At 37.2% G+C, this 26,969-nt stretch overlaps 1 protein-coding gene and 1 pseudogene across 2 annotated transcripts; both read right to left on the reverse strand.

The window, feature by feature from the left end:
* Positions 1 to 1,845: 1,845 nt before the first annotated feature.
* Positions 1,846 to 26,969, reverse strand: part of LOC131255830 (cellulose synthase-like protein E6) — a 57,151-nt pseudogene continuing 32,027 nt past the window's right edge.
* Positions 14,946 to 18,173, reverse strand: LOC131255827 (negative regulator of systemic acquired resistance SNI1-like). 2 transcript variants are annotated; one of them, XR_009176473.1, is made up of 3 exons: positions 17,994 to 18,172; positions 17,829 to 17,895; positions 14,946 to 15,012 (listed from the first exon to the last, which is right to left on the reverse strand). XR_009176473.1 is itself a non-coding variant. In XM_058256708.1 (3 exons), the coding sequence occupies exons 1-3, from the start codon at positions 18,046 to 18,048 to the stop codon at positions 17,284 to 17,286; spliced, it is 243 nt and encodes an 80-aa protein (XP_058112691.1). In that variant the 5' UTR covers positions 18,049 to 18,173; the 3' UTR covers positions 17,265 to 17,283. The 2 variants fall into 2 exon arrangements, 1 of the variants encoding a protein (XP_058112691.1); XM_058256708.1 differs by lacking the exon at positions 14,946 to 15,012 and adding an exon at positions 17,265 to 17,404 and having other exon boundaries at positions 17,994 to 18,173.

Genomic DNA, 26,969 nt, shown 5'->3' on the forward strand with positions numbered 1-26,969 from the left:
CCCGATTATCGCTACCAACATCCAGTGGTAGGTGGGATCGGGCACGATGAATCTCTGGACTGCAAACTAGACTGGACTTGGACCTCTTCAGCGGCTAGTCGTCAGCCACATTCTAAGTCCGCTTCTGACTCTTCAGGTCAAAGACTTCATTGGCCCCGCTGGCCTCATGCCCCCCTCCTCTGTTCCTTTATACTTGCCCCAGGATTCGCTCAATTTCATATTCCATGGAGGTTTTGCCACATCTGAAGATAGGCCTGAGGTGTTCTGGTTGCATGATCGCTCTGGCTCGTTCTCGACGAAATCAGCCTGGGAGCTCGTAAGAGACCCGTCTCCGAGTAAATGGTGGTACAATTAGATCTGGTACTGTAAATTGCCTCCAAAAATGTCTCTCTTTGCTTGAAAGGTGTTGTAGGGGGCGATCCCCACTGATGACAGAGTGCAGAAGAAAGGTATTCATTTGGCATCTATCTGCTCATGTTGTATTGATGCAAACATTTCCCTGCCAAACCAGGAATCCATTCACCATCTGTTCCTTCTTGGGCAAATAGCCACTCAGGTTTGGTCCCATTTTGGGGCTCTGTGTGGGGTTGCCCTCATCCATCATCATTCGGTGGAGGATAGGCTGGCCTAATGGAAATATGGTGAGGCTTAGGGTGCGGCGGCAGCCCTCATCAGGAGGGTCATCCCGATTCTCATTCTTTGGGAGTTATGGCGTACAAGAAACTGTGCGAGAAAGGAAAATCGACTTATGTCTGCTATCCAATCCATTGCTAGGATTAATTGGTGGGCCATGCGCATTTTGGAGGATCACTTGGACTGCCTCCTGCGTTTGGGCGGGGCTAGTTTTGCTACCCAGTCTCTCCCCACGTAGGCTCCTTCCACGCAGACGGTTTATTGGGCTAAGCCGGCAACTGGTTGGGTTAAACTTAATGTAGATGGATTGGCGCGCGGTAACCCAGGCTATTCTGGAGGAGGCGGGATTTGCAGAAGGGATGATGGCAGCTTTGTTTTTGCTTTCTCGTTTGCCTATGGGGTTGGTTCCAACAACAGAGCGGAGCTTCAGGCGATTTATGAAGGTATGGTCCTCTGTCTGGATAAAGGTTTCTCAAAAATTGTGGTGGAAACTAATTCCACGGTCGCGGCTGGCCTCGTGTCCTGGAATTCGATCAACTTGTGGAAATGGAGGCCATGGGTTTCAAGGATCAAGAGCTTGGAACGGAATGCGGAGTTTGTTTTCTCGGTGATTCCTAGGGAAGGGAATGGCCCGGCTGATGGTATGGCCAGGGAGGCTAGCGAATCCCAAACTTCAAGTGTCATCTCTCATCATAGGGATCTTCCTCCTCGTATTCGTGGCCTTCTTTTCTTAGATAAAGTCGGGTTAGGTGTGGTCTGTGATGTCCGTCGAAGATTGTAAAGTTGATCTCAGTGGTGTCTGTGGATAGGTGGTCCCCGGGGTGCGGCAGCCCTATTTTTCTGCTTTCTTTTCTTTTTGTGCAGCTCACGATAGGTGGTCCCAGTCCTTTTGTTTGGGACCTCCCGAAAGGTTGTAATTTTTTTTATTTTTTGTTTGTTGAATGAATCTGTGGCTAGAGCCCACCTTTGGAAAAAAAAAAACAAGAAGGTATATATTGAATGAAAAAAATAAAATAAAATATGCCAATGACCTGGATTCCAGGAGCATGAGCTGCACTTCCAATAATTGAAAATTTGCTACCATATAGATGTGCTACACAAAGATGAGATATTTGAATAATGGTCACACGACATAAAAGCCATGGCTTTGGTGTCTGCATCAAAACATTGCTGAATGTTTATATACATACGTGACTCATGCTATCTGCATCAAAATATTGCTGAATGTTATATATGTGACCCATGCTCTAATACATGGGTATTAGACAAACCAGCACAGCGAAACCAATAGATGTAAATGCAACTGAGGTGGGCAGGCAGCCCATGTCCATACGCAAGAAGAGCCCTTGATAGATGGGCCAGTTGATGATGACCAACACCCCACATAGAACAAACTGCAACACCAACGTCTCCACATCTCCAACTTCATCACTCATGGCTACGCTCTTGATTGCACCAACTAGACACAAGAAGTTCACCATCGCCAATGTAGCTAGGACGGTGAACATGGGAGAAGTGGACCCAAACTCCATGATCTCCCGATCATACCTCTTGGCCACCTCGTTGTCGGTTGCCTTGGCCGTGATCACGAATGCTTACTTAGCAAGCCCTGATAACTGGAGTGCTGCGTCGATGTTGGTGAAGAGGTATGATGCCGTTCTTTTGTAGAGCCAAATCCGTTGTTGGTTCCACCATGACTCGACTGTCTCTCCCAACCATAGCCCCTCACCTAGGCTGTATGTGTGCTTTGCAACGGTCACATATGCAAAGGGTACGAACCATGGGCTTGAGATCTGAAGGGATATGGAAAATTTCAACATGAACATCGCATTCAATCATTGTTTAACTCGACCTGATGTCTAGCTGGGTCGGGCTCACTTGACAACTTGGACGACTCTCTACTTGATTCAACTTGATATTAATAATTAAATTAATTAATATTATTTATAAATAATTTATATATCAATCAGACACAGAAATAACGGAAGGATATGCAAACACATGATGCTTGGCTTCTTGATTAGAGCTGTTTCTCCTTCCCCTGAGGTCTTGGATTCGAAATCCTTCCCTTGAGTTAAGTCAGTGAGTTGACTCGATGAGTAACACCGTGTCAAGGTAGACTCAGGCTTACAACTGAGTTTCACGATGATTAGTCTTTTAAAGTACCAATGCTAGCCCATATCTATATTCGAGTATATTTCTGCTTGAAGAACCTTGAAAGGAACATATCTCATATGTGCATATATGTATGGAGACAATTAGCCAAATGGGTATTAAAATAATAATAATAATAAAAATATAAAAATATAAAAAATAAAAAAGAAGTAAAAAAACTGGAAATGCTAGAACTTCAGAAAATGAGAAGTTCAGGTTTAATATGGCTTGGACTCAAAAGACAAAAAAAAATGATTGTATGATGCATGCATGTGTATTATGTATGAATGAGTTTCAAATAGATAATTTCAATTAAAATTTAAAATCTCTTTGTGCGTAATATATAATGTATATAAGAAGTCGAATGTTGCTCTATTTAAAATAGAATTTCTTTTCCCTATCTTTTGAAATATATGGAGTTTTAAATGTTTTATCAATTGAGAGAGAGAGAGAGAGAGAGAGAGAGAGAGAGAGAGAGAGAGAGAGAGCCATACCCTTGGGAACAAGGAAATGCCATTGAGAAGGGCAAGGGATGGGATTACAACATAACATAGCACTACAAGAAATCCCACTTTTAGCGACGAAAAGTTTCGTCGCTAAAAGCCAAATTTTCGTCGCTAAAAGGTTTTAGTGAGAAAAATTTTCATCACAAAATTCGTCGCTAAAAGACCGACGCAAAAAGTTTTTATCGACGAAAAATTTTAATAGTCGGCAAAAACAAGTTTTTTAGTGACGAATTTTTTCGTTGCTAAAAAAACTTTTAGCAATGATTTATTTCATTGCTAAAAAACTTTTAGCGACGAATATTTTTGTCACTAAAAAATAAATGTTAAACTTTTGTCGATGATAGTTTTCATCGCTAAAAATAATACAAAACTTTTAGCGATGAATATTTTCGTTGCTAAAAAATAAATGTTAAGCTTTTAGCAACGATAGTTTTCGTCGCTAAAAATAATTATAAAACTTTTAGCGATGAAAATTTTCGTCACTAAAAAATAAATGTTAAAAATTACAAAACTTTTAGTGACGAACATTTTCGTCGCTAAAAATACGTAGGCAAAAAAATTTACAAAACTTTTACCTACGAAAATTTTCGTAGGTAAAAGTCTCTTTTTTTAAAAAATAATCCAGCTCAAAATTCCTGATATACACTTGTTACAACATATTTCGTCATATTCATCCTGATATACACCTGTTATATAATATATTTCATCATATTCACATTCACATCCATCTAAACCCAAACTAGTAAATCCATCCAAACATAAACTACATTCATCCAAACACAAACAATCTTATCCACATCACATTCATTTACGCATAAATACATATAAGCTTAACATCATAAACAAAAATACCCTAAACCTAAACCTTAACCTAAACCTAACGTATAACCTATAAGTTTAGAAAATCGGGTTCGAGTTCGGGATCGGGTTTACGTTTGGTTTTCAAGTTTAGGTTTAGGTTTTGGTTAGGGAGTTGAAGGTTTAGGGATTTGAGAATATGTTAAGATTTAGGTTTAGGAAATCGGGTTCGGGTTATAGGTTTAGGTTTAGGTTAGGTTGTAGGTTACGCTTTAGGGAATTGAGTTTAAGTTATAGTTTAAGGTTTAGGTTTAGGTTATAGGTTTTGGGATTTGAGAATAGGTTTAGGTTTTAGGTTTTGGGATTTGAGAATATGTTTAGGTTAAGGTTATAAGTTTAGGTTTAGGAAATCGGGTTCGGGTTCGGGATCGGGTTTAGGTTTGGGTTTTCAAGTTTAGGTTTAGGTTTAGGTTAGCGAGTTGAGATTAGAATTAGGTGTAGGTTTACGGATTTGAGAATACGTTAAGGTTTAGGTTTAGGAAATCGGGTTCGGGTTATAGGTTTAAGTTTAGGTTAGGTTATAGGTTAAGGTTTAGAAAATTGAGTTTAGGTTATAGGTTTAGGTTATAAGTTAAGGTTATAGGTTAAGTTTTAGGTTTAGGTTAAGATTATAGGTTTAAGTTTAGGTTATAGGTTTTGGGATTTGAGAATAGGTTTAGGTTAAGGTTATAAGTTTAGGTTTAGGAAATCGGGTTTGGGTTCGGGATCGGGTTTAGGTTTGGGTTTTCAAGTTTAGGTTTAGGTTAAGGTTAGGGAGTTGAGATTAGGATTAGATGTAGGTTTAGGTTTAGGGATTTGAGAATACGTTAAGATTTAGGTTTAGAAAATCAGGTTCGAGTTATAGGTTTAGGTTTAGGTTAGGTTATAGGTTACGGTTTAAGGAATTGAGTTTAGGTTATAGGTTTAGGCTTAGGTATAAGGTTTAGGTTTAGGTTTAGGTTATAGGTTTTGGGATTTGAGAATAGGCTTAAGTTAAGGTTATAAGTTTAGGTTTAGGAAATCAGGTTCGGGTTCGGGATCGGGTTTAGGTTTGGGTTTTCAAGTTTAGGTTTAGGTTTAGATTAGGGAGTTGAGATTAGGATTAGGTGTAGCTTTAGGTTTAGATTTAGCGATTTGAGAAAACGTTAAGGTTTAGGTTTAGAAAATTGGGTTCAGGTTCGAGATTGGGTTTACATTTGGGTTTTAGGTTTAGGTTTAAGCTATAGGTTTAGGTTATAGGTTATAAGTGTAGGTTTAGGTTTAGGTTTTAGGTTATAAGTGTTAGGTTATAGGTTTAAGTTATAGTTTTAGGTTTAGGTTAAGGTTTAGGTTTAGGTTATAGGTTTTGGGATTTGAGAATAGGTTTAGGTTATAAGAATAGGTTTAGGTTTAGGTTTTATGTTTAGGTTAATGTTATATGTTTAGGTTTAGGTTGTAAGTGTAAGTTATAGGTTTAGGTTTAGGTTAGGTTATAGGTTAAGGTTTAGCGAATTGAGTTTAGGTTATAGGTTTAGGTTAAAAGTTAAGGTTATAGGTTATAGGTTAAGGTTTAGGTTTAGGTTAAAAGTTAAGGTTATAGGTTAAGGTTTAGGTTTAGGTTTAGGTTTAGGTTATAGGTTTTGGGATTTGAGAATAGGTTTAGGTTAAGGTTATAAGTTTAGGTTTAGGAAATCGGGTTCGAGTTCGGGATCGTGTTTAGGTTTGGCTTTTCAAGTTTAGGTTTAGGTTTAGGTTAGGGAGTTGAGATTAGGATTAGGTGTAGGTTTAGGTTTAGGGATTTCAGAATATGTTAAAGTTTAGATTTAGGAAATCGGGTTCGGGTTATAGGTTTAGGTTTAGGTTAGGTTATAGGTTACGGTTTAGGGAATTGAGTTTAGGTTATAGGTTAACATTTAGGTTTAGGTTAAGGTTTAGGTTATAGGTTTTGAGATTTGAGAATAAGTTTAGGTTAAGGTTATAAGTTTAGGTTTAGGAAATCGGGTTCGGGATCGGGTTTAGGTTTGGGTTTTCAAGTTTAAGTTTATGTTTAGGTTAGGGAGTTGAGATTAGGATTAGGTGTAGATTTACGTTTAGGGATTTGAGAATTCGTTAATGTTTAGGTTTAGGAAATCGGGTTCGGGTTGTAGGTTTAGGTTTAGGTTAGGTTATAGGTTTCAAGTTTAGGTTTAGGTTTAGGTTTAGGTTAGGGAGTTGAGATTAGGATTAGGTATAGGTTTAGGTTTAGGGATTTGAGAATATATTAAGGTTTTAGTTTAGGAAATCTGGTTCGGGTTATAGGTTACGGTTTAGGGAATTGAGTTTAGGTTATAGGTTTAGGTCTAAGTTAAGGTTTAGGTTTAGGTTTAGGTTATAGGTTTTGGGATTTAAGAATAGGTTTAGGTTAAGGTTATAAGTTTAGGTTTAGGAAATCGGGTTCGGGTTCGGGATCAGGTTTAGGTTTGGGTTTTCAAGTTTAGGTTTAGGTTTAGGTTTATGTTAGAGAGTTGAGATTAGGATTAGGTGTAAAATTAGGTTTAGCGATTTGAGAAAATGTTAAGGTTTAGGTTTAGGAAATCTGGATCGGGTTCGAGATCGGGTTTACGTTTAGGTTTTAGGTTTAGGTTTAGGCTATAGGTTTAGGTTATATGTTATAAGTGTAGGTTTAGGTTTAAGTTTTAGGTCATAAGTGTTAAGTTATAAGTTTAGGTTATAGGTTAAGGTTTAGGTTTAGGTTATAGGTTTAGGTTATAAGTATAGGTTTAGGTTTAGGTTAAGGTTATAGGTTTAGGTTTAGGTTATAAGTGTAGGTTATAGGTTTAGGGAATTGAGTTTAGGTTAAGGTTTAGGTTTAGGTTAAGGTTTAGGTTTAGGTTTAGGTTATAGGTTTTGGGATTTGAGAATAGGTTTAGGTTATAAGTATAAGTTTAGGTTAGGGTGTAGGTTAAGGTTTAGAGAATTGAGATTAGGTTATAGGTTTAGGTTATAGGTTATAGGTTTTTGGTTAAGGTTTAGGTTATAGGTTAAGGGTGTGGTCCCTGCAAAAATAGATATAAACATGACCTGTCCAAATCGTCAGCCCACTCCAATGTTGTCCATAGGAAATGAACAGCTTTATCATGGTCATAACAGCGGTTCCTACCTTCCATGGACCCCGGCTCAACATCCGGATAGTTCGACACACATCCGGGTCTGCTCCATCAATTTTGAGCAAATACATATATAAACACAGCCTGTTCAAATGGTCAGGCCACTCCAATGCTGTCCATAGAAAATTGACAGCTTCATCATGGTCATAATAGTGATTCCCACCTCCCAGGGACCCCCGCTCAACATCTAGATAGCTCCGACGCACATCCGGGTCTACTCCATCAATTTCGAGCAAATACAGATATAGGAAATGGATAGCTTCATCATGGTCATAACAGCGGTTCCCACCTTCCAGGGACCCCCTCTCAACATCCGGATAGCTCCGACACTCATCCGGGTCTGCTCATTTAAATAAAATGGATTATCAAGATCATTTAAATAAAATCAACTCCAATCAACAATCTGACCTAGAGGATTCTGTTAGCATTGTTGACGACACCTCAAACCTTGTTTAAATCCAGGTTCTAATCTGTGACCACTGATGCTATTTGTGTAACACTTGGTCTATTCGGTATTATTTTCCATGCATATGTGCATGATGATCGATGCCCTTAGCTAGACCTGGATTAGCCATTCAAAGTACACACTTAACTGACTTGAACCCCAAGACCTCGAAACCTATCTCATATCGACCGCCCCATCGCCGCGATCGTGGAGGTACCACCCATGTGTCGATATGATACTCCGTTAGTGAGATACGCCGTGAAGAATAATAAGTGTATCATGTGCGCATGACACCATGTATTTCATTCCACACATGTGCACAACACATGTCATGCACACATGTACATGCCACACATGGGTGAGAGAATCTCTACCCATGTGTGTGATGTCACATACCCATACCTCTTCTCTCTCATGTGTATGAAAAGTCAACCTTTCTCCATGTCATACACTATGCATGACATCACCACACCATGCCATTTCATGCTCCTTTAATCCACCATTAATTACAAAGCAAGAATTAAGTACCATAATCCTAGCCTAAGCTAATATTAATCATATTAGCTTAACTTAATCAAAATTTTTTCCATTTCTTTATAAATACCCCTCCATCCCTTAGTATTTCACCATTTTCCATAAGAGAGAGAGAGAGAGAGGAGTGATCTTGGTGGGCCATCAACTCCATCAATCCCATCCCTTCCATCTATCTCAACCATCCATCTAATTCATCGAGGTGAGTACACCCACTTCACTCTTGGTTTGTTTGTTTTTTTAAAAAAATTATTTGTATAATTATTAGTGGAAATGATTTGAGGATAATGATGTGATCAATGGTGTGGATATATAGGAGAGTACATATAAACAAAAATAAAATTAAATTAATACTTGTGATGATATGATTATAATGATGTGATTAATGGTATGGATGCATGGAAAAATAATAATAATAATAATAAAAAATAATAATTTATTTTAGGCTTTATGTGGGACCCATTGATAGTGGGCCCGACTAGAATTTTGTAGGCCATCCAAACTGTTCAAGTATGGCCATTGGGCTAGCCACACACTCACACATACACATGTGCACACACACCATATATATATATATATATATATATATATATATATATATATATATATATATATATATATATATATATATATATATATATGAGAGAGTGAGAGAGAAATAAATAAATAAACAACCCCTTTCAAAAGGGGCTGGGTCTGTGGGTCCACAACGGGCCCCACCCATAATGTATGTATTTAATCCACACCGTCCATCCAATTTTCCAACTCATTTTAAGCGTTGAGCCACAAAATGAAACTAATCCAGTTCTCTGGTAGGCCACACCATTAAAAATCAAGTGAAGACATGCTAAACCATATAAAAGTACTTGCTGGGGCCCACTTGGAACTTTTTTGCATTTGAAACTTAGACTGACCCCTCCACCATGTAGGACACACACAACAAATGGACTAGATCGTCCTGTTGTGGGCCCCAAATATGAAAAACAAAAAAATAAAATAAAATAAAAAAATTCAAAACAGCACTGACGCTATTGCTGCCAGCGTCTGACGCTGCAGTAAGCAGCGTCTCTGCTGACACTGGAAAGAGGTGGGCCCCACCATAGGCCCTACCATGATGTGTGTCGAACATCAATCCCATGCATTTGATGGGTCCCATTTAAAAATGGGCCACCCCCAAATTTCAACCATACATGGAACTCAGGTGGCCCACACCATAAAAAAATAAATAAAAATAAAAATAAATTGATGAAGTTGAATAAATCAGCAATTTTATGGGTCTGATCATGTGGTATATGTTATATCTAAACCATCCATCCATTTGGTGAGCTTGTCCTAAGGTTTGAGAAGAAAAAAAAAAGAAAAAAAGATAGATATAACTATCAAGTGGGCCACACTACAAAAGCACCAGGGATTGAACATCTACCATTGGAACCCTTTTTAGGTCATAGAAGTTTTGGACTAATATGAAATTTGTTTTTTTTTTTTCCTTAATTCTGTTCTTGTGACCTTATGAAGAAATTGGATGGAAAAATAAATATTAAGGTGGGGCCTGTAAATTGTTTAACGGTGAAATCATTATCTCCACTACTGTTTGTGGTGAGGTCCAGATAATCTTTGGATATGATTCATTTTTGGATAATGCTATAAAATGATCTCTAAAATAAATAAATAAATAAAAATAAAAAAATAGATGAACTCTGTATATGTAATAAATACATCACTTTGGGACCCATGTAACTTTGATCTCTTTGAACCGTTCACACAACTCGAAGCTCAAGTATATAAAAGCACTTTGTGGGGTCCACCTGAAATTTTGATGCATTTGAAACTTGGTTTGACCCCTCAACCAAGTGGGATACACATAATGGATGAGCTGGATTTATGAACCACATCTCTGAGGGCCCAACACATGATTATGAATATTTAATGGAGGGTAAACCTCTCAACCTGTGTGTGGTATGGTCCACTTTGATGTAAGAGTTATGTCACTTAATCCACCATGACTATGACATGATATCTATTTAAGATCATCACTGTTTATCTATTTTATCAACCATTTTGACAGTATATTACCATGAATTAGGCCCATCCAATGATTAGATAGCCGTACATTATGAAATAATGTAAATTAAACTCTCATAAAAAAATTATTATGGGTCATCCCAATGATGTATTAGATATTCAACCCATCTATCCCATGTACCGGGTCCCCTTTAGAGCATTGTCCCAAAGATCAGTCAATCTAACCTGAATTGGACCATATAATACAAGGTTGTGAGAATAAGGACCTAACTATTGAATCCAACCTAAGGCCACCATGGGGTATCTATTTAATCCATGCAGGCCATCCACTTCCTCATATCATTTTAGGATTTGTATTAAAATCAAAGTAGACCTAAGTCTTAAGTGGGTCACATACGACTTAACCTCATGGGAAAACCCCATGAGCTCCACCATATAGAACTCATTATAAATTCCATTTATTTGTGGGTCCAAGAATGTTAAGGCCCATTTAAAGTGAATGCCATGTGGGCCCATCAGTGGTAGCCTTGGACCAACCATTAGGCATCTTCAACAAGAGTTTATAATCTCCATGTGTTAAACATATGACGAACTAGTATTGTAATTTTTAAAGTAATAATGATTAATCCCTTAAATGGGCTGATCGTGGACAGCCCTTGATCACTTGGCACTTTGGTTAAAGTACGACCCTAAGTAATAGGATCATGTGACTTGTGTTTAAACCCTTAAACATATTTAATTGTAATAAATATGTAGACTCTAGTGGTGTGAGGGTGTGATATACCTGTTTGGTCCATTAATCATGTAGGTATTTGATGCATATATAGCCACCTAATCATAGGCAATGATGGAGTATATGTAGTATACGTAGTCATCTAATTGTATGAATGTGAAATACATACAAGGCCACCTAACCGTATGAAATTAAGTGGCATTGATGGCCATTTAACAACGTAAGTTTGTGCTTATCGATATAGATACCACCACTTGAATCACATATAACTAAGTTGTACACTAAACCGAATGTGATGTAGGGTTATGTTACCTAAGCTAATGCTATTAAGGTCCTGGATTCTATATGCTATAATCTCTAAACCGTAAATGGTACGATGAAATGTGGCTCTTGGCCCTTAACTATGCAGCACCAAATATGAGCCATTAACTATGTGACGTGTGAAGTGGTTGTAGTATAAGACTTATCATAATTGGTGTAGCCATGTATTCGTGGCCTATGGGTAAGGCCCATTGAGATATATTTCTGGCCCATATGATGAGGCTCATTGTGATGTATTTAAGGCCCATGTGTAGGGCCCACCTATTGTGTATTTGAAGCCCATGAGTCGTGAAGCCTGATGTGGTGTATTCATGGCCCATGAGCCGAGGTCCATTGCAATGTGTAATGCACATATGATACGGCCCAATGTGATGTATATGCAGCCCATAAGTGAGGCCCAATGTGATGAATGTGTGGCCCTTGTGTGAGACCCAAAGCGATGTATCTGAGGACTGATGTGATGTGTGATTTCACCATGATGTATGTATTGATGTTTATGTGGGTCATTCCTTCAATGTTGATTAAATATCTACATTGTTGAAGCCGATTGTTGAGGCCGATTATTGATACTGATTATGAGTATGTGACAGCATAGCATCATTATACATGCCCATACGCATCATCTGCATGTTTGTTATGAGATGTGGTTGACCATTGCACATGTTGTTGGGTAAATTGTTATGAGACTCCCTGACAGGCGGATGTTATCTCACATGAGTGCATGGTATGCGCAGGATTGATGCATGACTATATTGTATGACTCATGCATTTTGCATTGTGTGCCCTAGCGACATCAGGGCCGTAGCCTTCACAGGCATATCGTGGATGACTAGATGGGACACCGAAAATGTTTGGTTCTAGCATACGGGTGCCATAGATGTCCCTAGGTGAAAATTTCTAAACCTCTGAGGCTAGGAGACGCCCCAACGTTGAGACCGAGTGGATACATGAGCACCCGAGTGCCAAATACCAGGAGGCCGCGTCTCTCACTGTATCGTGGTTGATTGGGAGGGTGTGTGGCCTTACCCGCTCGAGGGTATGGGGCATTACTAGGTGAGTTTGACCAGTTCGTGAATGGGTCCGCTATCGACGTGCCGTATAGGTATTGACAGACTATTGGCCAGGCGGATAGTGAGGTTTCTTACGCTCACTTGGACTGTGCTACTGGGTGAGAGATAGTGTCATTTGGAGTATACTAAACTCCGGTGATGATTCCAGAGAGGAACTGTACTGATATGTGGACTTATTAATCAGGAGTTGCATACTCATTCATTCATTCATTCACTATCCACTCGGGCTGATGGTGCGCAACTATTTGTTACGTGCACCTTCGTAATGGCTAGGATTTCGGTTGGGGCGCGCGACTAACCTGAGATCAGGATTTCACCACATTGAGTTTGACTATCCAAATTAGGTATGGGACTAATTTGGATAGAAGTCCCTTGTGATGGACCCCGTAGCCTGTGATACTACGTACTATCATCCCGACTTCACACTCCAGCATGGTCATTCCATTCGCACTGCATATTGCATTACATCCACGGCATACGGCATTTTGGGTTACTGTGTTTTTGCATTTAGATATGGCTGAAAGTATTCGTGAACTCATCAGGAATTGTATATTGCATCCTCGACATATGATATTTGACTCTTCATGACTCTTTATTTGCATAGCTGATCTGTATTGTGTACTCTGATATTGTATGATTATGGCATGACAATATGATGATAATAATATGATTATGGATGTGTGCAATACGGTTATGACAGTGATATAAGAGAAATGAAAATATGACTTGGTGATGCTGGTAGCATTAACTCGGAGTATTACTATGATGTATATGCATTGCATTGACATTGATATCATACCTTACGTGCTACATGCCCTTCACATATATGATTTCCTTGTGGCATATTTATTTTGCTTACATGTAGGATACACTGCATATACGTGTGTACTTACCAGGCTTTTTGCCTAAGCTTCCTATTTCCTTTTTTTTTTCAGGGCTGGAGTAGCTTGAAAGACTTTGCTTTCTCGATGCATTGCATTTATTTTTCGATTTGGCAATGTTGACGTTGTGTACCTTTTGGAAAGCATTGTACTTGTAACCATCAGGATTTATAATGAAGAGTGTTGCTTAGTATTTTAATCATGGATCTTCATGCTCAGGTATTATTATATGTATATACCCAAAAAAAAATTTAGTCAAAAATCTTCCTTGTGGTGCGCTGAACTCAGGACTTGGTGTATGGAAGTCGAGTGCTAAATTCGGGGCATCACGGAAGCTGTCCGTCCCTGGGTTTGGGGCATGACAATTTGTCTTTTTGTGAACTTGGCGACGATTTTTGCATCAAACCCGGTGAAAGCAACCCTAATGATAAATAACATTTCTTTCCATGAATTCATTATCTCTCTCTCTCTCTCTCTTTTAATTTTTTAACTTTCCATTACAATAATAACTACCTGAAATCATGGCGTTTTCTCAAGATAGAAGTCCAATTCATCTGGGATTAGGTTTAGGTTTAGGTTTAGGTTATAGGTTATAGGTTTTGGGATTTGAGAATAGGTTTAGGTTAAGGTTATAAGTTTACGTTTAGGAAATCGGGTTCGGGTTTGGGATCGGGTTTAGGTTTGGGTTTTCAAGTTTAGGTTTAAGTTTAGGTTAGGGAGTTGAGATTAGGATTAGGTGTAGGTTTAGGTTTAAGGATTTGAGAATACATTAAGGTTTTGGTTTAGGAAATCGGTTCAGGTTCAAGATTGGGTTTACGTTTGGGTTTTAGGTTTAGGTTTAGGTTATAGGTTATAAGTGTAGGTTTAGGTTTAGGTTGTATGTTTAGGTTATAGGTTACAGGTTTAGGTTTAGTTTAAGGTTTAAGTTTAGGTTATAAGTTTTAGGATTTGAGAATAGGTTTAGGTTATAAGTATAGGTTTCGGTTTAGATTTTATGTTTAGGTTAAGGTTATAGGTTATTAGTGTAGGTTATAGGTTTAGGTTTAGGTTAGGTTATAGGTTAAGGTTAGGGAATTTCGTTTAGGTTATAGGTTTAGGTTATAAGTTTAGGTTATAGGTTAAGGTTTAGGTTTAGGTTTAGATTATAGGTTTTGGGATTTGAGAATAGGTTTAGGTTAATGTTGTAGGTTATAGGTTTAGGTTATAAATTTATGTTAATGTTGTAGGTTATAGTTTAGGTTATAGGTTTAGGTTTAGGTTTAGGAAATTGAGAATAGGTAATAGGTTATAGCTTTAAGGAATTGATAATAAGTTAAGGTTTAGGTTTAGAAAATCGGGTTCGGGTTCGAGATTAGGTTTAGGTTTGGGTTTTCAAGTTTAGGTTTAGGTTTAGGTTAAGGAGTTGAGATTAGGATTAGGTGTAGGTTTAGGTTTAAGGATTTGAGAATACATTTAGGATTTAGGTTTAGGTCGGATTCGGTTTGGGTTGGGCACCTAAGATTGGAATTAGGGCTAGGTCAAGTTGCAGGTTGGGTCCTCTTGAGGTCAAGTTAGGCTCAGATTGACCCTAAACACGACCCACCTGACCAAGCTGCACCCCAATTTACAATGGCTTTCGATAATTGTAGTGTCGTCTAAAAATGACATAAAAGAAAATCAATTACCCTTTGAAGATGCACATCTCCATCATCGTGTGACAAGAACGATTCCACATTATCATCCAAGGAACCAACATCTCCAAAATGTTCCATGTCCTACCATGAGAAATGACAAGAGGTAAGAGATGATCAGATAGAAATTAATGTGTGTGGCTTGTTTCCAAGTTATGTAAATAAGAGAAATTTTGAAACTGGATACTAGTTGATTCGAAGATGAAGCAAGTCCGGCAATTCCATTTGGAACATACATCATTGAACTTTTAGACATGCTATTATGGAAGACACTCCTAGTTTTAGACAATAAAAATAAGAAATGATGAAACAAATATTTTCAACTTTCAAGAAATTCAAAACATTCCAAGAAAAAAATAAAAAAGAATGCAATTCAAGAAATGATGAAACATCCTGTAAATTAAAAACAAAAAAGGCCAGGAACAGAAACTCACTAGCTGAAATCATCTGAAACCTTGCATGTCTAGGAATCAAGCTCAAAACCCCACTCATAGTTTCATCACCCCCAACAAAAAGCATTCCTGTTCTCAGCAAATAGGCCATAGCTGAAATCAGAGCCAGATGTTATGGACATGATCTTGCCTCCAAATGCATGAGAGGTTGTCATGTTGTGACCCCAACAATCAATCAGAGAGATGTTCATGTAATTCCCTTTGGTTGGGAATCTTAGATCACATAGATGGTGGTCCTTAACACTAATTTCTCTGTAAGAAGACACTTCCACCATATGTTAAGGGACACCCATATAACAATCTGTCTTGTCTATTTTATTAGCTTATATATATATATATATATATATGAGAGAGAGAGAGAGAGATAAATAAATTAACAACATTCAAGTATAAAATAGAACCAGCAACATAATATCCAGCAAGACAGAGCTTTAAGCTTAAATCTGCAAAACAAGAAAGGAAAGGAATATCCTCACCCAAATTTCCATGATTGCACTCATTCACCATATGTGTGTGCCAAATCCAAGCTTCTCCACAGATAGTAACTCCAAGGAGAATTGAAAATAAAGCCAAGCCACAGATGGAAATGAGAATTAGTACTAACTTGCATATTACCCAATGAGAAGTGAAAATAAAACCAAGCCATGGATGGAAATGAGAACCACAATGCAAATCTCCCAAACATAAGTACTTGTTTCCACTTGATTAAATTTTGCCAATTCAACTCATAGTCTGATACAAATGTCCCTAGGATAAGCTAAACATACAAATTGACGTGCAGGGCCTATTGAGATGTTTTAATGACATTCAATCCTTCCATCAATTCAGTCTGATACAAATGTCTCTAGGATGCACTCTAAAACAAAGAAAGAAATAAAGGTTCTTTCAAGAGAACCATTTAAATTAACATGGAATGAAATGTGTAAGATCTCACTTGACCGGATTGCCAACTACAACCTCACTAACAGCTCGAGCCACTCCTCATCTTGAAAAAGCACTAGCCCCAGATATGTAAACCTGCAACCACTCTGCTGATTCATACTATGCATCGGTCCTATACAAAAATCGGCCAAGTTTTGCATTGACTTGGCCAATCCACCTGGCCATGAAAACTTAGCCAAGTTAATATTTGTCTTATAAAATTGGTTAATAAGAACTATTTTTTTTAGGTGAACACCTTTTCTTTACTTCTACAATAGTCACTAGTAGCAATGACAAGTACTTAAGAGGACGAAACTGTCAAGTGGTGTTGAGAAAAAACTTGTCAAGGATAAAACTGCAGTACTCACCTTAGTCAAGACCTGCCTTCTGCCTTCTGTTGTTCAAAATCCCATGCTACACAATTCCATTGCCAATGCCACAAAGAAAAAAAAAAGGAAAGAAAAAATCAACTTATAAAAATATTTACACCAAGATTTGACTGTCCACGAAGATCTTTGGTTTCTCTACAAACTTCTTTACTTTCCCAGTCTCCTCCTCCCCTGCATTTGAGATGGTTCAGATTGTCGGACGCTGTTAATTCCAACTTGTCTACACGAAATCAACATCAGCAACGTATGCTGAAAATGATTTGGCGCATAAAGGTGGGAACATAGTTTCCTGCCTATCATCAATTCTGATTACCATGCCAAACATAGAGAACTGCACCCTAAAGGGTTCTTCTCATCTTCCATAGGAAACTGGATTTCAGATATGATATATATCCAGACAAACAAAACAAGAATAGAACATAAATTTACGCAAACGATTATCAATTCATTGGAAATCAACAGCAGAGAAATGCAAACACAGATCCAGCCCATGGGGGGGGAAGAAAAAGTAAAAGTAAAAAAGAGGAATGCTCATCTTCAATTTCAAAGAGATGGACTCATGGGGTATTACCTGATGTAGAATCATGTGTTTGTTAGCAAAATCCACAAGCGGCTTTGGAACGCTGAGCGTTAATGGCCATAGACGCGTATCGAACCCTCCGACGAGAATGAGTGCCTTCATCGTTGCACGAAGAACCAACTACTCTTGTTGATCTATCACAAAATCACCCCCAAAATTTAAGAATTTAACATAAACCATGCAGAAATTCAAAACAAAATATGCCAGAAATTCAACACATATGAGAGCCTAGCTGGAATCAGGCAAAGTTATTGGCCTTAGCGTGCCAAGTGTGAAACTGAACCTGCCATGGATTCTCAGTGCTCACAGTGCATAATGAAGCCATGTTCATAACAACTTATGGAAAAAAAAAAAAGAAAGAAAACACTCATCATCCTCTTAACCGTACATGAAATAAGGGTGTTATGGTAATATGTAAGGGTATTTTCGTCAAATCATGTAACACAGGCCGGTCTCTGACCTGAAAAACTAGGGTTTAAGACAGTAATTCCTCCCTAAACATATACAAGAACTAAGGCTACAAAAAAGCAATAAAGAGAGGGGTTGATTTTGAAATACCCGGTGGGAACCGACCCGTTTTCGGAGACGATTGAACTGGAGCGAACAGCTTCCAAGAAAGAAAGTCCTGTTTTTGAAATGAAAGAGAGCAAGGAAAACACACATGAGGACTGAGAGAAAGAAGAAGAAATGGGAATTGAAGGTAGAGGAAGAATAAACACGTACTGTCTTCTTCGACATCTCGAGCATCTCTCACTCCAGAGGAGTCGATGATGGCCATGGATTCTAATAGCTGCTGAGAGGAGAAGAAGACAGACCAGATCTGGGTTAGGGAACGGAGAGAGAGAGAGAGAGAGAGAGAGAGAGAGAGAGAGAGAGAGAGAGAGAGAGAGAGAGACCAGATTTGGGATTTGGGGTTTTTTTGGGCGCGACTCTGTTTTTGAGCGCGCGCCCAAATTTAGACCAGGGTCTGGTATGGCTTTGTGGGCCCCACCATGATGCGTGTTAAACATCTACCCCATCAATTAGATGCACCATCCCATGGTGGGCCCAGGGATTAAAAATCAAATCCATTAATGACTTGTGTGAGCCACACCACATACAAATGTTGAGAGGGGTTACCCTCCATTAAAACATTCATAATTATCTTTTGGGCCCACCAAGATGTGGTCCACAAATCCAGCCCATCCATTATGTGTGTGCCACTTGGATGAGGGGTCATACCAAGTTTCAGACACATCCAAATTTCAAGCGGGGCCCACCAAGTGCTTTTATATGTTTTAGGCATGTCTTCACATGATTTAAGATGGTATGGCCCACCGGAGTTCCGTATACGACTGATTTTTGGGATATCCCATAATTTAAAGGGGACCCATCAAATGCATGGTGTTGATGTTTGACACATGTCATGGTGGGGCCCACATAGCTTGACCTCATGGGGACAACATGGATTAAGCACAAAGGTCAAGATGTGTGGGCCCCACCATGACATGTGTCAAACATCAACACCGTGCATTTGATGGGCCCCCTTTAAATTATGGGATATCCTAAAAATCAGCCGTATACGGAACTTGGGTGGGCCATACCATCTAAAATCATGTGAAGAAATGCCTAAAACATATAAAAGCACTTGTGGGGCCCACCTGAAATTTTTATGCATATGAAACTTGGTCTGACTCCTCATCCAAGTGGGAAACACATGATGGATGGGCTAGATTTGTGAACCACATCTCGGTGGACCTAACAAATGATTATGAATATTTTAATAGAGGGTAACCCCTCTCAACTTTTGTATGTGGTGTGGCCCAAAAAAGTCACGGATTGACTTGATTTTTAAGCCCTAGGCCCACCATGGAATGGTGCATCTGATAGATGGGGTAGATGTGGGCCCACTTTGATTTATATATCATATATCAATATGATCCATTTGTTTTGCTAACTCATCGTAGGATATGAGCTCAAAAATAAAATGAATCATATTCAAATATCAGGTGGACCACACCACATGAAAACAATATTGATTGGTTATCCATTATTAAAATCATCGTAAGGCCAACTGTACTGTTTATTTCACATCCAGTTTGTTTATTAGGTCATACAGGCCTAGATGAAGGGGAAAAACAAAAATCATCTCGATCCAAAACTTTTATGGCCCCCAAAATGTTTTAAACGGTTGACGCTCATTCAACATTGTTTCTTGTAACGTGGTCTATTTCATATTAGGATATGCCTCATTTTTTGTCTCATGCCATAAGATGATCTTTAAAAATAGATGGACGACATGGATTAAACATATACATCATGGTGGGGCCCGCAGAGCACCAACCACCAGTCATTGGATGTTGTCAGGGGGAGTAGCCAATCTGTTCCCCTAATTTGTGGTGTGGTCCATTTAATCTTTGGATATGATTCATTTTTTGGAATTTTTTCTAAAATGATCTCGAAAAATGGATGAACGACATGTGTTGATCTCGAATTTTCAGTAAAATTTTCTCAATAATTTCAAAATGCCGATTTTTTTCATCAAAAGCATCATTTTGTTTTCAAAATTTTTCTCAAACATTGTTAAAAATTTTCAACTTCTTAATATTCTTTTTCATGTGATATTACAAATCATTTAAATATTACTTTTTAATTATAAAAAAAAAATCACTCATATAATATAAAAACTATATATATATATATATATATATATATATATATATATATATATATATATATATTCAGAATATCAAAAAGATATAAATGAAGAGAAAACATAAACATCAGCTTGATCCAAAACTTCTGTGAATGTTATTTTTAATGGCGGATGTTCAATCCTCACTTTGTAGTCCACTTAAGCCTTAGACCCGCCCCATTTTTTTGTTAATATCTTAAAATGATCTGATAAAAGCATTGAACGACATGGGGAAAGTGAATCCATGACTTGGGTGGGCCAATAGCTTAAAAATAAAGTCAATCCATGGCTTGGGTGGGCCACACCACATAATATAGTAGAGAGGGGTTTCCTTAAAACATTCATAATCATATATTGAGCTTGCTTAAGTGTGATTCACATATCCAACCCACTCATTATGTGTGTCCCACTTGGATGAGGGGTCAGACCAAGTTTCAACCACATCCAAAACTCATGTGGGCCCCACCAAGTGCTTTTATAATTTTTAAGATGTCTTCACATAGTTTTCGATGGTATGGCCCACTTGAGTTTCATATACAAATGATTTTTGAGATATCTCATAACCTAAAGGGGACACATCAAATCCATGGTGTTGATGTTCAACACACATCATGATGGGGCCTATAAAACCTACTAACATCAATTCTTAGGTTCTCACAAGGTTAGTAGGTTGGGTCACAATTTTGACCAAAATATTTGGCCCATTTTACATGTCTGGTTTGTTCACTCTATTTTACTGATCAAGCTCTCGATTTGACTAGTTACTCGCCTCAATCAGGCTACATATGAGAAAGTGTAATGCCCTGAAAATCAGGGGTCGAGCAGGAGCCCAACTCCCGAGTTCCAACACATCACGTATGCAACATAGATAATAATGATTAAATGTTGTCCGTATTAGTGCATTAAACATGAGTGAGATTATACCAAAACAACATATCATACTCTAGAGACATTTAAATTACACAAGCGGAAGACTGTGATAAATATATAAAACATATAAGTGTTGTAAGTCCTCTGAGTATGAATATGATACTAGGTTAAAAAAATATACATGTATACTTCAAAACTGAACAAAATGAATATACATGGGTGTTCTAAAAGTACAAAAATGACAAGTGTAATGGCGTCAATCAGCATCCCTGTAATCCCGTTGATCAGAACATGGTCTATATAGACCCGCCTAGTAGCTACATATAGGAAAACTCCTCCTCATCATCATAAAAGTCTGGCTTTGCTTCGTAAGCATCACCATCATCTGTAACTACAATAGGGTCTGGTTGGTGTTTAAAGCACCAACCCAGAACGTGGGAGTGAGTGATCAACTTAGTGGAGCTATAAAGTAAAAGTTAACATGTTATCAATTCAGTCAAGCAGTAATGATAAAGTAGTACAACACTCATATCCTAAGTACTCTTGTTAATGCAATAATGGTATGTTGTAATGATGCATGCCCTCACCTGCACTCCCTCTTGCGACAACATCTTACGATCGCGGCATGTATCCCTTCCTCTGTGCTCAACTCCAACGGCAAAGGCACATGCAAATGTGGTGCATGTCTGTGATTAGCCAAGTTCTTAATTAGACTTATTCATACAGCAAGTTGGGAAGCTAAGGTATCTCCCTTTTTATCATTGACTCAAACGATGATCCATCTAGGGTCCTCAATCTTAGTTAATCGCATATGATAGGCAAGTTTTAGGTCGCTACGGAGAGGCTCGTCACCATCAGCGCAGGCCTAGTTTGTACTTGAAGCAACTACGGAAAGACTCGTCGCCTTAGCGTAGTCCTAGTGTATACTCGAGGTCACTACGAATGGCTCGTCACCTATTCATAGGTCGACAACTCGAATATAGTGTCCCATACCACCGTATTTAGCTCACGAGTTTTAAGTTGCTCACTGGTCACTACGAGGAGACTCGTCGCCCCAGTGTAGGCAGATAGCTCGACCACGGTGTCCCATACCACCATGCCCAGCTCATGAGTCTTAGCGGATCGAGGTACTAAGGTTAAACGGGCTTTCCACTAGTGAGTTTGGTACCCTAGATTCAAGTAGTAGCGGGCAAACATATATTTGGGCCAATCGGGTTACTAAACAAGCTCGACTGGTACAAGCGTACATTGCATTAATCGACATGGAGTGGATACACACTCTTCATGGCCTAACCACTATCGATAATCACCGTACGACTCAGAATCATCGGGTGTATCCGTCGTGGCTAAACAGTTCGGCCACCCATCGTAAATCGTTACCGATTGCCTATACTACATCGTAACCCCAATCACACTTGAAACAATTTGCATCTACATGTGATAGCCAAGACAACATGTGACAATTGAATCTAAATAAAAATCTTATTTGAGTACTTCCATAAACACATGCTACACATGAAACCAAACATAAGCATTTCATCCATATATCGCATAGTAGTAAGATAGGTTACATAAAGGAAACTGTAACTGTGTATAAGGGAATTGAGAATCCTATCTCAACACCCTCATTAAGTACATTACATCCAGCATTTTCTCAATCAGGCATTTTATCAAACACTTAGACTACACATATTCATATACATGTAATATATTAGTTATAACATATATTATGACAAGTCCTTTCATAAAGGAGTTGTCACGCATACAACCATCATATGATTACAATTAATAAGCATGCTAAGCACAAGTCCAAATTTCAAATTCATTCAGGCATTTCAACAAGCACATGGAATGCATTTAAAAATTAACATAGCTTACATGTATGTGTAATATACGGAAAACATCATATCTAAGTATATGTGATAGCAATCAAGTCAGATATAAATCATTGCTGACATTAAAAGCCTTGAAAACTATAACCTAAACATTTATAGTCCGCACCTTTCGCCAGTAGACTCGTAACGAACTCAGTTCGAACACTAACTCTTCTCGTCTACGGCACAATGACAACCTATAGTATGAAATAGGTTAACTATCTCACTATTTACTCTATTTGAATCCCTAAAATAGATTTAGGTTAGGATTTCTTACCCAAGAATAGGATCGAAATCACCGATATAGCGACACAGAAGCGGTGGTTAAACACATGGAGTGGTGGGATCGAATCCTGGGAATGATCTCTCACTTTCTCTCTCTTCTCCTCTCTCTTCTCTTCTCGTTCTTCTCTCTTCTCTCTCCTAGGGTTGAAATTCGTATGGAATGAGAGAGGGGTGGGTTTAGGTCTCTCTATGGGCCCAGAACGGACCTCAATGGCCCTAGGGCCATGGTATACTTAGGTTATAGCCAAAAGTCGTCTGTTCCGGTTCAACAGGGCACATCTGGAGGCACCTTTTCTGTGTACGGTCTGGAGTAAGTCTCTTGACATTAGATTTAGGTTAAGTAAGTTTTTGGTCCGATCGGATTTACAGATCAACTGCGGAATATCAGTTTTAGTTCAATGGTCACCGATACTCGATCAGGGCCACAAGTATACTGATATGTGTTGAAAATTTTCCTTGATCTGAGGGAGTAATTGGGTCAGAATTTGACGGTCTGAAACCTTGGATTTGACCTAGAAGAAAACGACATAATTCACTTAAGTTTTAGTTCATTTTCTAAAGATATTCGCGTTTCTCACACATTTTGCTCTGGGCTCAAGTTGTGTGTTTTGGGATACTATCTAGACTTGATTTCCAAGGTAGTAGTCAAGCCCAATGAGGCGATCATAACCGTATGGTTTCATAGTAATCGGACTTTCGACACGCGGTCCATGTCCGATACGGAGTTTCACTGTGCTCCCGAGAGCAACTGGGTTTTGAGATGAATCCCAAGTTTTTAGGTAATGTAGCGTTAACAGTTCTACTCGTTTTGGATCTTACAAATCATATTTAAAGTGATTAGTGCTAATTTTCTAGGTAATCTAGTTTAACACTTAGTTAATTCTCATCTAATTTTTAAAGGATTTGGTCCTTAGTGATTTCTGCCTGAGGTGGTACTCGGGTCTCTGTACAGATTTTTCCGAGACGTTACAGAAAGATATTGGGCATACGAGATTGATCAACAATTTCAATGAAATTTGATTTAAACATCTGAAGTTATTTACTCTTCAATTTGAACTGATTAGATTGTCCAAAAACGATTAAAGGTTCAATTAGTGGATGTGCCTAATAATTTAGTAATTTTATTTTTCACAAATAAATTTCAATTTCCTTTTAAAAATAACATTTTTTTTCAAAATTTATATTTTTTTTACTCTTTTAACTAAATATCATTTTTATTATAAAATTTTTCAAAAATATTTAAAATACAAATTTTGAATTTTAATTTTCAAAATCTTAAAAAATTGAAAATGTCGATTTTTTTCTTCAAAAGCATTATTTTGTTCTCAAAATTTTTCTTAAACATAGTTAAAATTTCTAAACTTTTCAATATTCTTTTTCATATGCTATTATAAATCATTTAAATATTACCTTTTAACTATATATATATATATATATATATATATAAATTGTATACAGCCTTTAGCAATGAAACTTTTCGTAGCTAAAAGTAAATCTTTCGATTTTTTCGAAAAACTGTTGACAGCCTTCAGCGACGAAAATATTCATAGCTAAAAGTCTCATCCACGCTTTTTAGCTACGAAACTTTTCGTAGCTAAAAGTAAACATTTCGATTTTTTTGGAAAATTTGTTTACAACCTTTAGCGACGAAAATTTTCGTAGTTAAAAGTCTCATCCACGTTTTTTAGCTACGAAAATGTTCATAGCTAAAAGTAAATCTTTCGATTTTTATGAAAAATTGTTTACAGCCTTTAACAATGAAACTTTTCGTAGCTAAAAGTCTCATCAATGCTTTTTAGCTACGAAAATTTTCGTAGCTAAAAGTAAACCTTTCGATATTGATGGAAAATTTGTTTACAGCCTTTAGCGATGAAAATTTTCATAGCTAAAAGTAAACCTTTCGATTTTTTTTGAAAAATTGTTTATAGCCTTAAGCGACGAAAATATTTATAGCTAAAAGTTTCATCCACATTTTTTAGCTACGAAAATTTTCATAGCTAAAAGTAAACCTTTCGATTTTTATGAAAACTTGTTCACAGCCTTTAACTATGAAACTTTTCGTAGCTAAAAGTCTCATCAATGCTTTTTAGCTACGAAAATTTTCGTAGCTAAAAGTAAACCTTTCGATATTGATGGAAAATTTGTTTACGGCCTTTAGCGATGAAAATTTTCATAGCTAAAAGTAAACCTTTCGATTTTTTTTGAAAAATTGTTTATAGCCTTAAGCGACGAAAATATTTATAGCTAAAAGTTTCATCCACATTTTTTAGCTACGAAAATTTTCATAGCTAAAAGTAAACCTTTCGATTTTTATGAAAACTTGTTCACAGCCTTTAACTATGAAACTTTTCGCAGCTAAAAGTCTCATCCATGTTTTTTAGCTACGAAAATTTTCTCATCCAAGTTTTTTAGCTACGAAAATTTTCGTAGTTAAAAGTACACCTTTCAATTTTTTTGAAAAATTGTTTACAGTCTTTAGCGATGAAAATTTTCATAACTAAAAGTCTCATCCACGTTTTTTAGCTACGAAAGTTAAAAGTACATAAAAAATTAATTTACAGCCTTTAGTGATGAAAATTTTCGTAGCTAAAAGTCTCATTCACATTTTTTAGCTACGAAAATATTCGTAGCTAAAAGTAAACTTTTCGAGAGGCTTCTCATCCATGTTTTTAGCTACGACAATTTTCGTAGCTAAAAGTCTTATCCACGTTTTTTAGCTACGAAAAGTTTCGTAGTTAAAAGTAAACCTTTTGAAAATATTGTTTACAACCTTTAGCGAAGAAAACTTTTGTAGTTAAAAGTCTCATCCACGTTTTTTGGCTACGAAAAGTTTTCGTAGCTAAAAGTAAATCTTTTAAGCCTTTAGCGACGAAAATATTCGTAGCTAAAAGTCTTATTTTTTAGCTAAAAGTAATCTTAGCTATGAAAATTTTCGTAGCTAAAAGTCTCTAAAAGTCTCATCCACGTTTTTTAGTTTACTTGTTTACAACCTTTAGCGACGAAAACTTTCGTAGCTAAAAGTCTCATCCACGTTTTTTGGCTACGAAAAGTTTTCGTAGCTAAAAGTAAATCTTTTAACTCTTTTTTAAAAAATTGTTTACAGCCTTTAGCGACGAAAATATTCGTAGCTAAGAGTAACCTTCTCATCCATTCTTTTTTAGCTACGACAATTTTCGCAGCTAAAAGTTTCATCCACGTTTTTTAGCTACGAAAATTTTCGTAGTCAAAAGTAAAGCTTTTGAAAAAATTATTTACAGCCTTTAGTGACGAAAATTTTCATAGCTAAAAGTCTCATCCACGTTTTTTAGCTACGAAAATGTTTATAGCTAAAAGTAAATCTTTCGATTTTTATGAAAAATTGTTTACAGCCTTTAACAATGAAACTTTTCGTAGCTAAAAGTCTCATCGACGTTTTTTAGCTACGAAAATTTTCGTAGCTAAAAGTAAACCTTTCGATATTGATGGAAAATTTGTTTATAGCCTTTAGCGACGAAAATTTTCATAGCTAAAAGTAAACCTTTCGATTTTTTTTGAAAAATTGTTTATAGCCTTAAGCGACGAAAATATTTATAGCTAAAAGTTTCATCCACATTTTTTAGCTATGAAAATTTTCATAGCTAAAAGTAAACCTTTCAATTTTTATGAAAACTTGTTTACAGCCTTTAACTATGAAAATTTTCGCAGCTAAAAGTCTCATCTATGTTTTTTAGCTACGAAAATTTTCTCATCCAAGTTTTTTAGCTATAAAAATTTTCGTAGTTAAAAGTAAACCTTTCAATTTTTTTGAAAATTTGTTTACAGCCTTTAGCGATGAAAATTTTCATAGCTAAAAGTCTCATCCACGTTTTTTAGCTATGAAAGCTAAAAGTAAATGAAAAATTTGTTTACAGCCTTTAGTGACGAAAATTTTCGTAGTTAAAAGTCTCATCCACATTTTTTAGCTACGAAAATGTTCGTAGCTAAAAGTAAACCTTTCGAGAGGCTTCTCATCCATGT

The sequence above is a fragment of the Magnolia sinica genome, chromosome 9 (genome assembly GCF_029962835.1).
Source record: "Magnolia sinica isolate HGM2019 chromosome 9, MsV1, whole genome shotgun sequence".
Taxonomy (NCBI): Eukaryota; Viridiplantae; Streptophyta; class Magnoliopsida; order Magnoliales; family Magnoliaceae; genus Magnolia; species Magnolia sinica.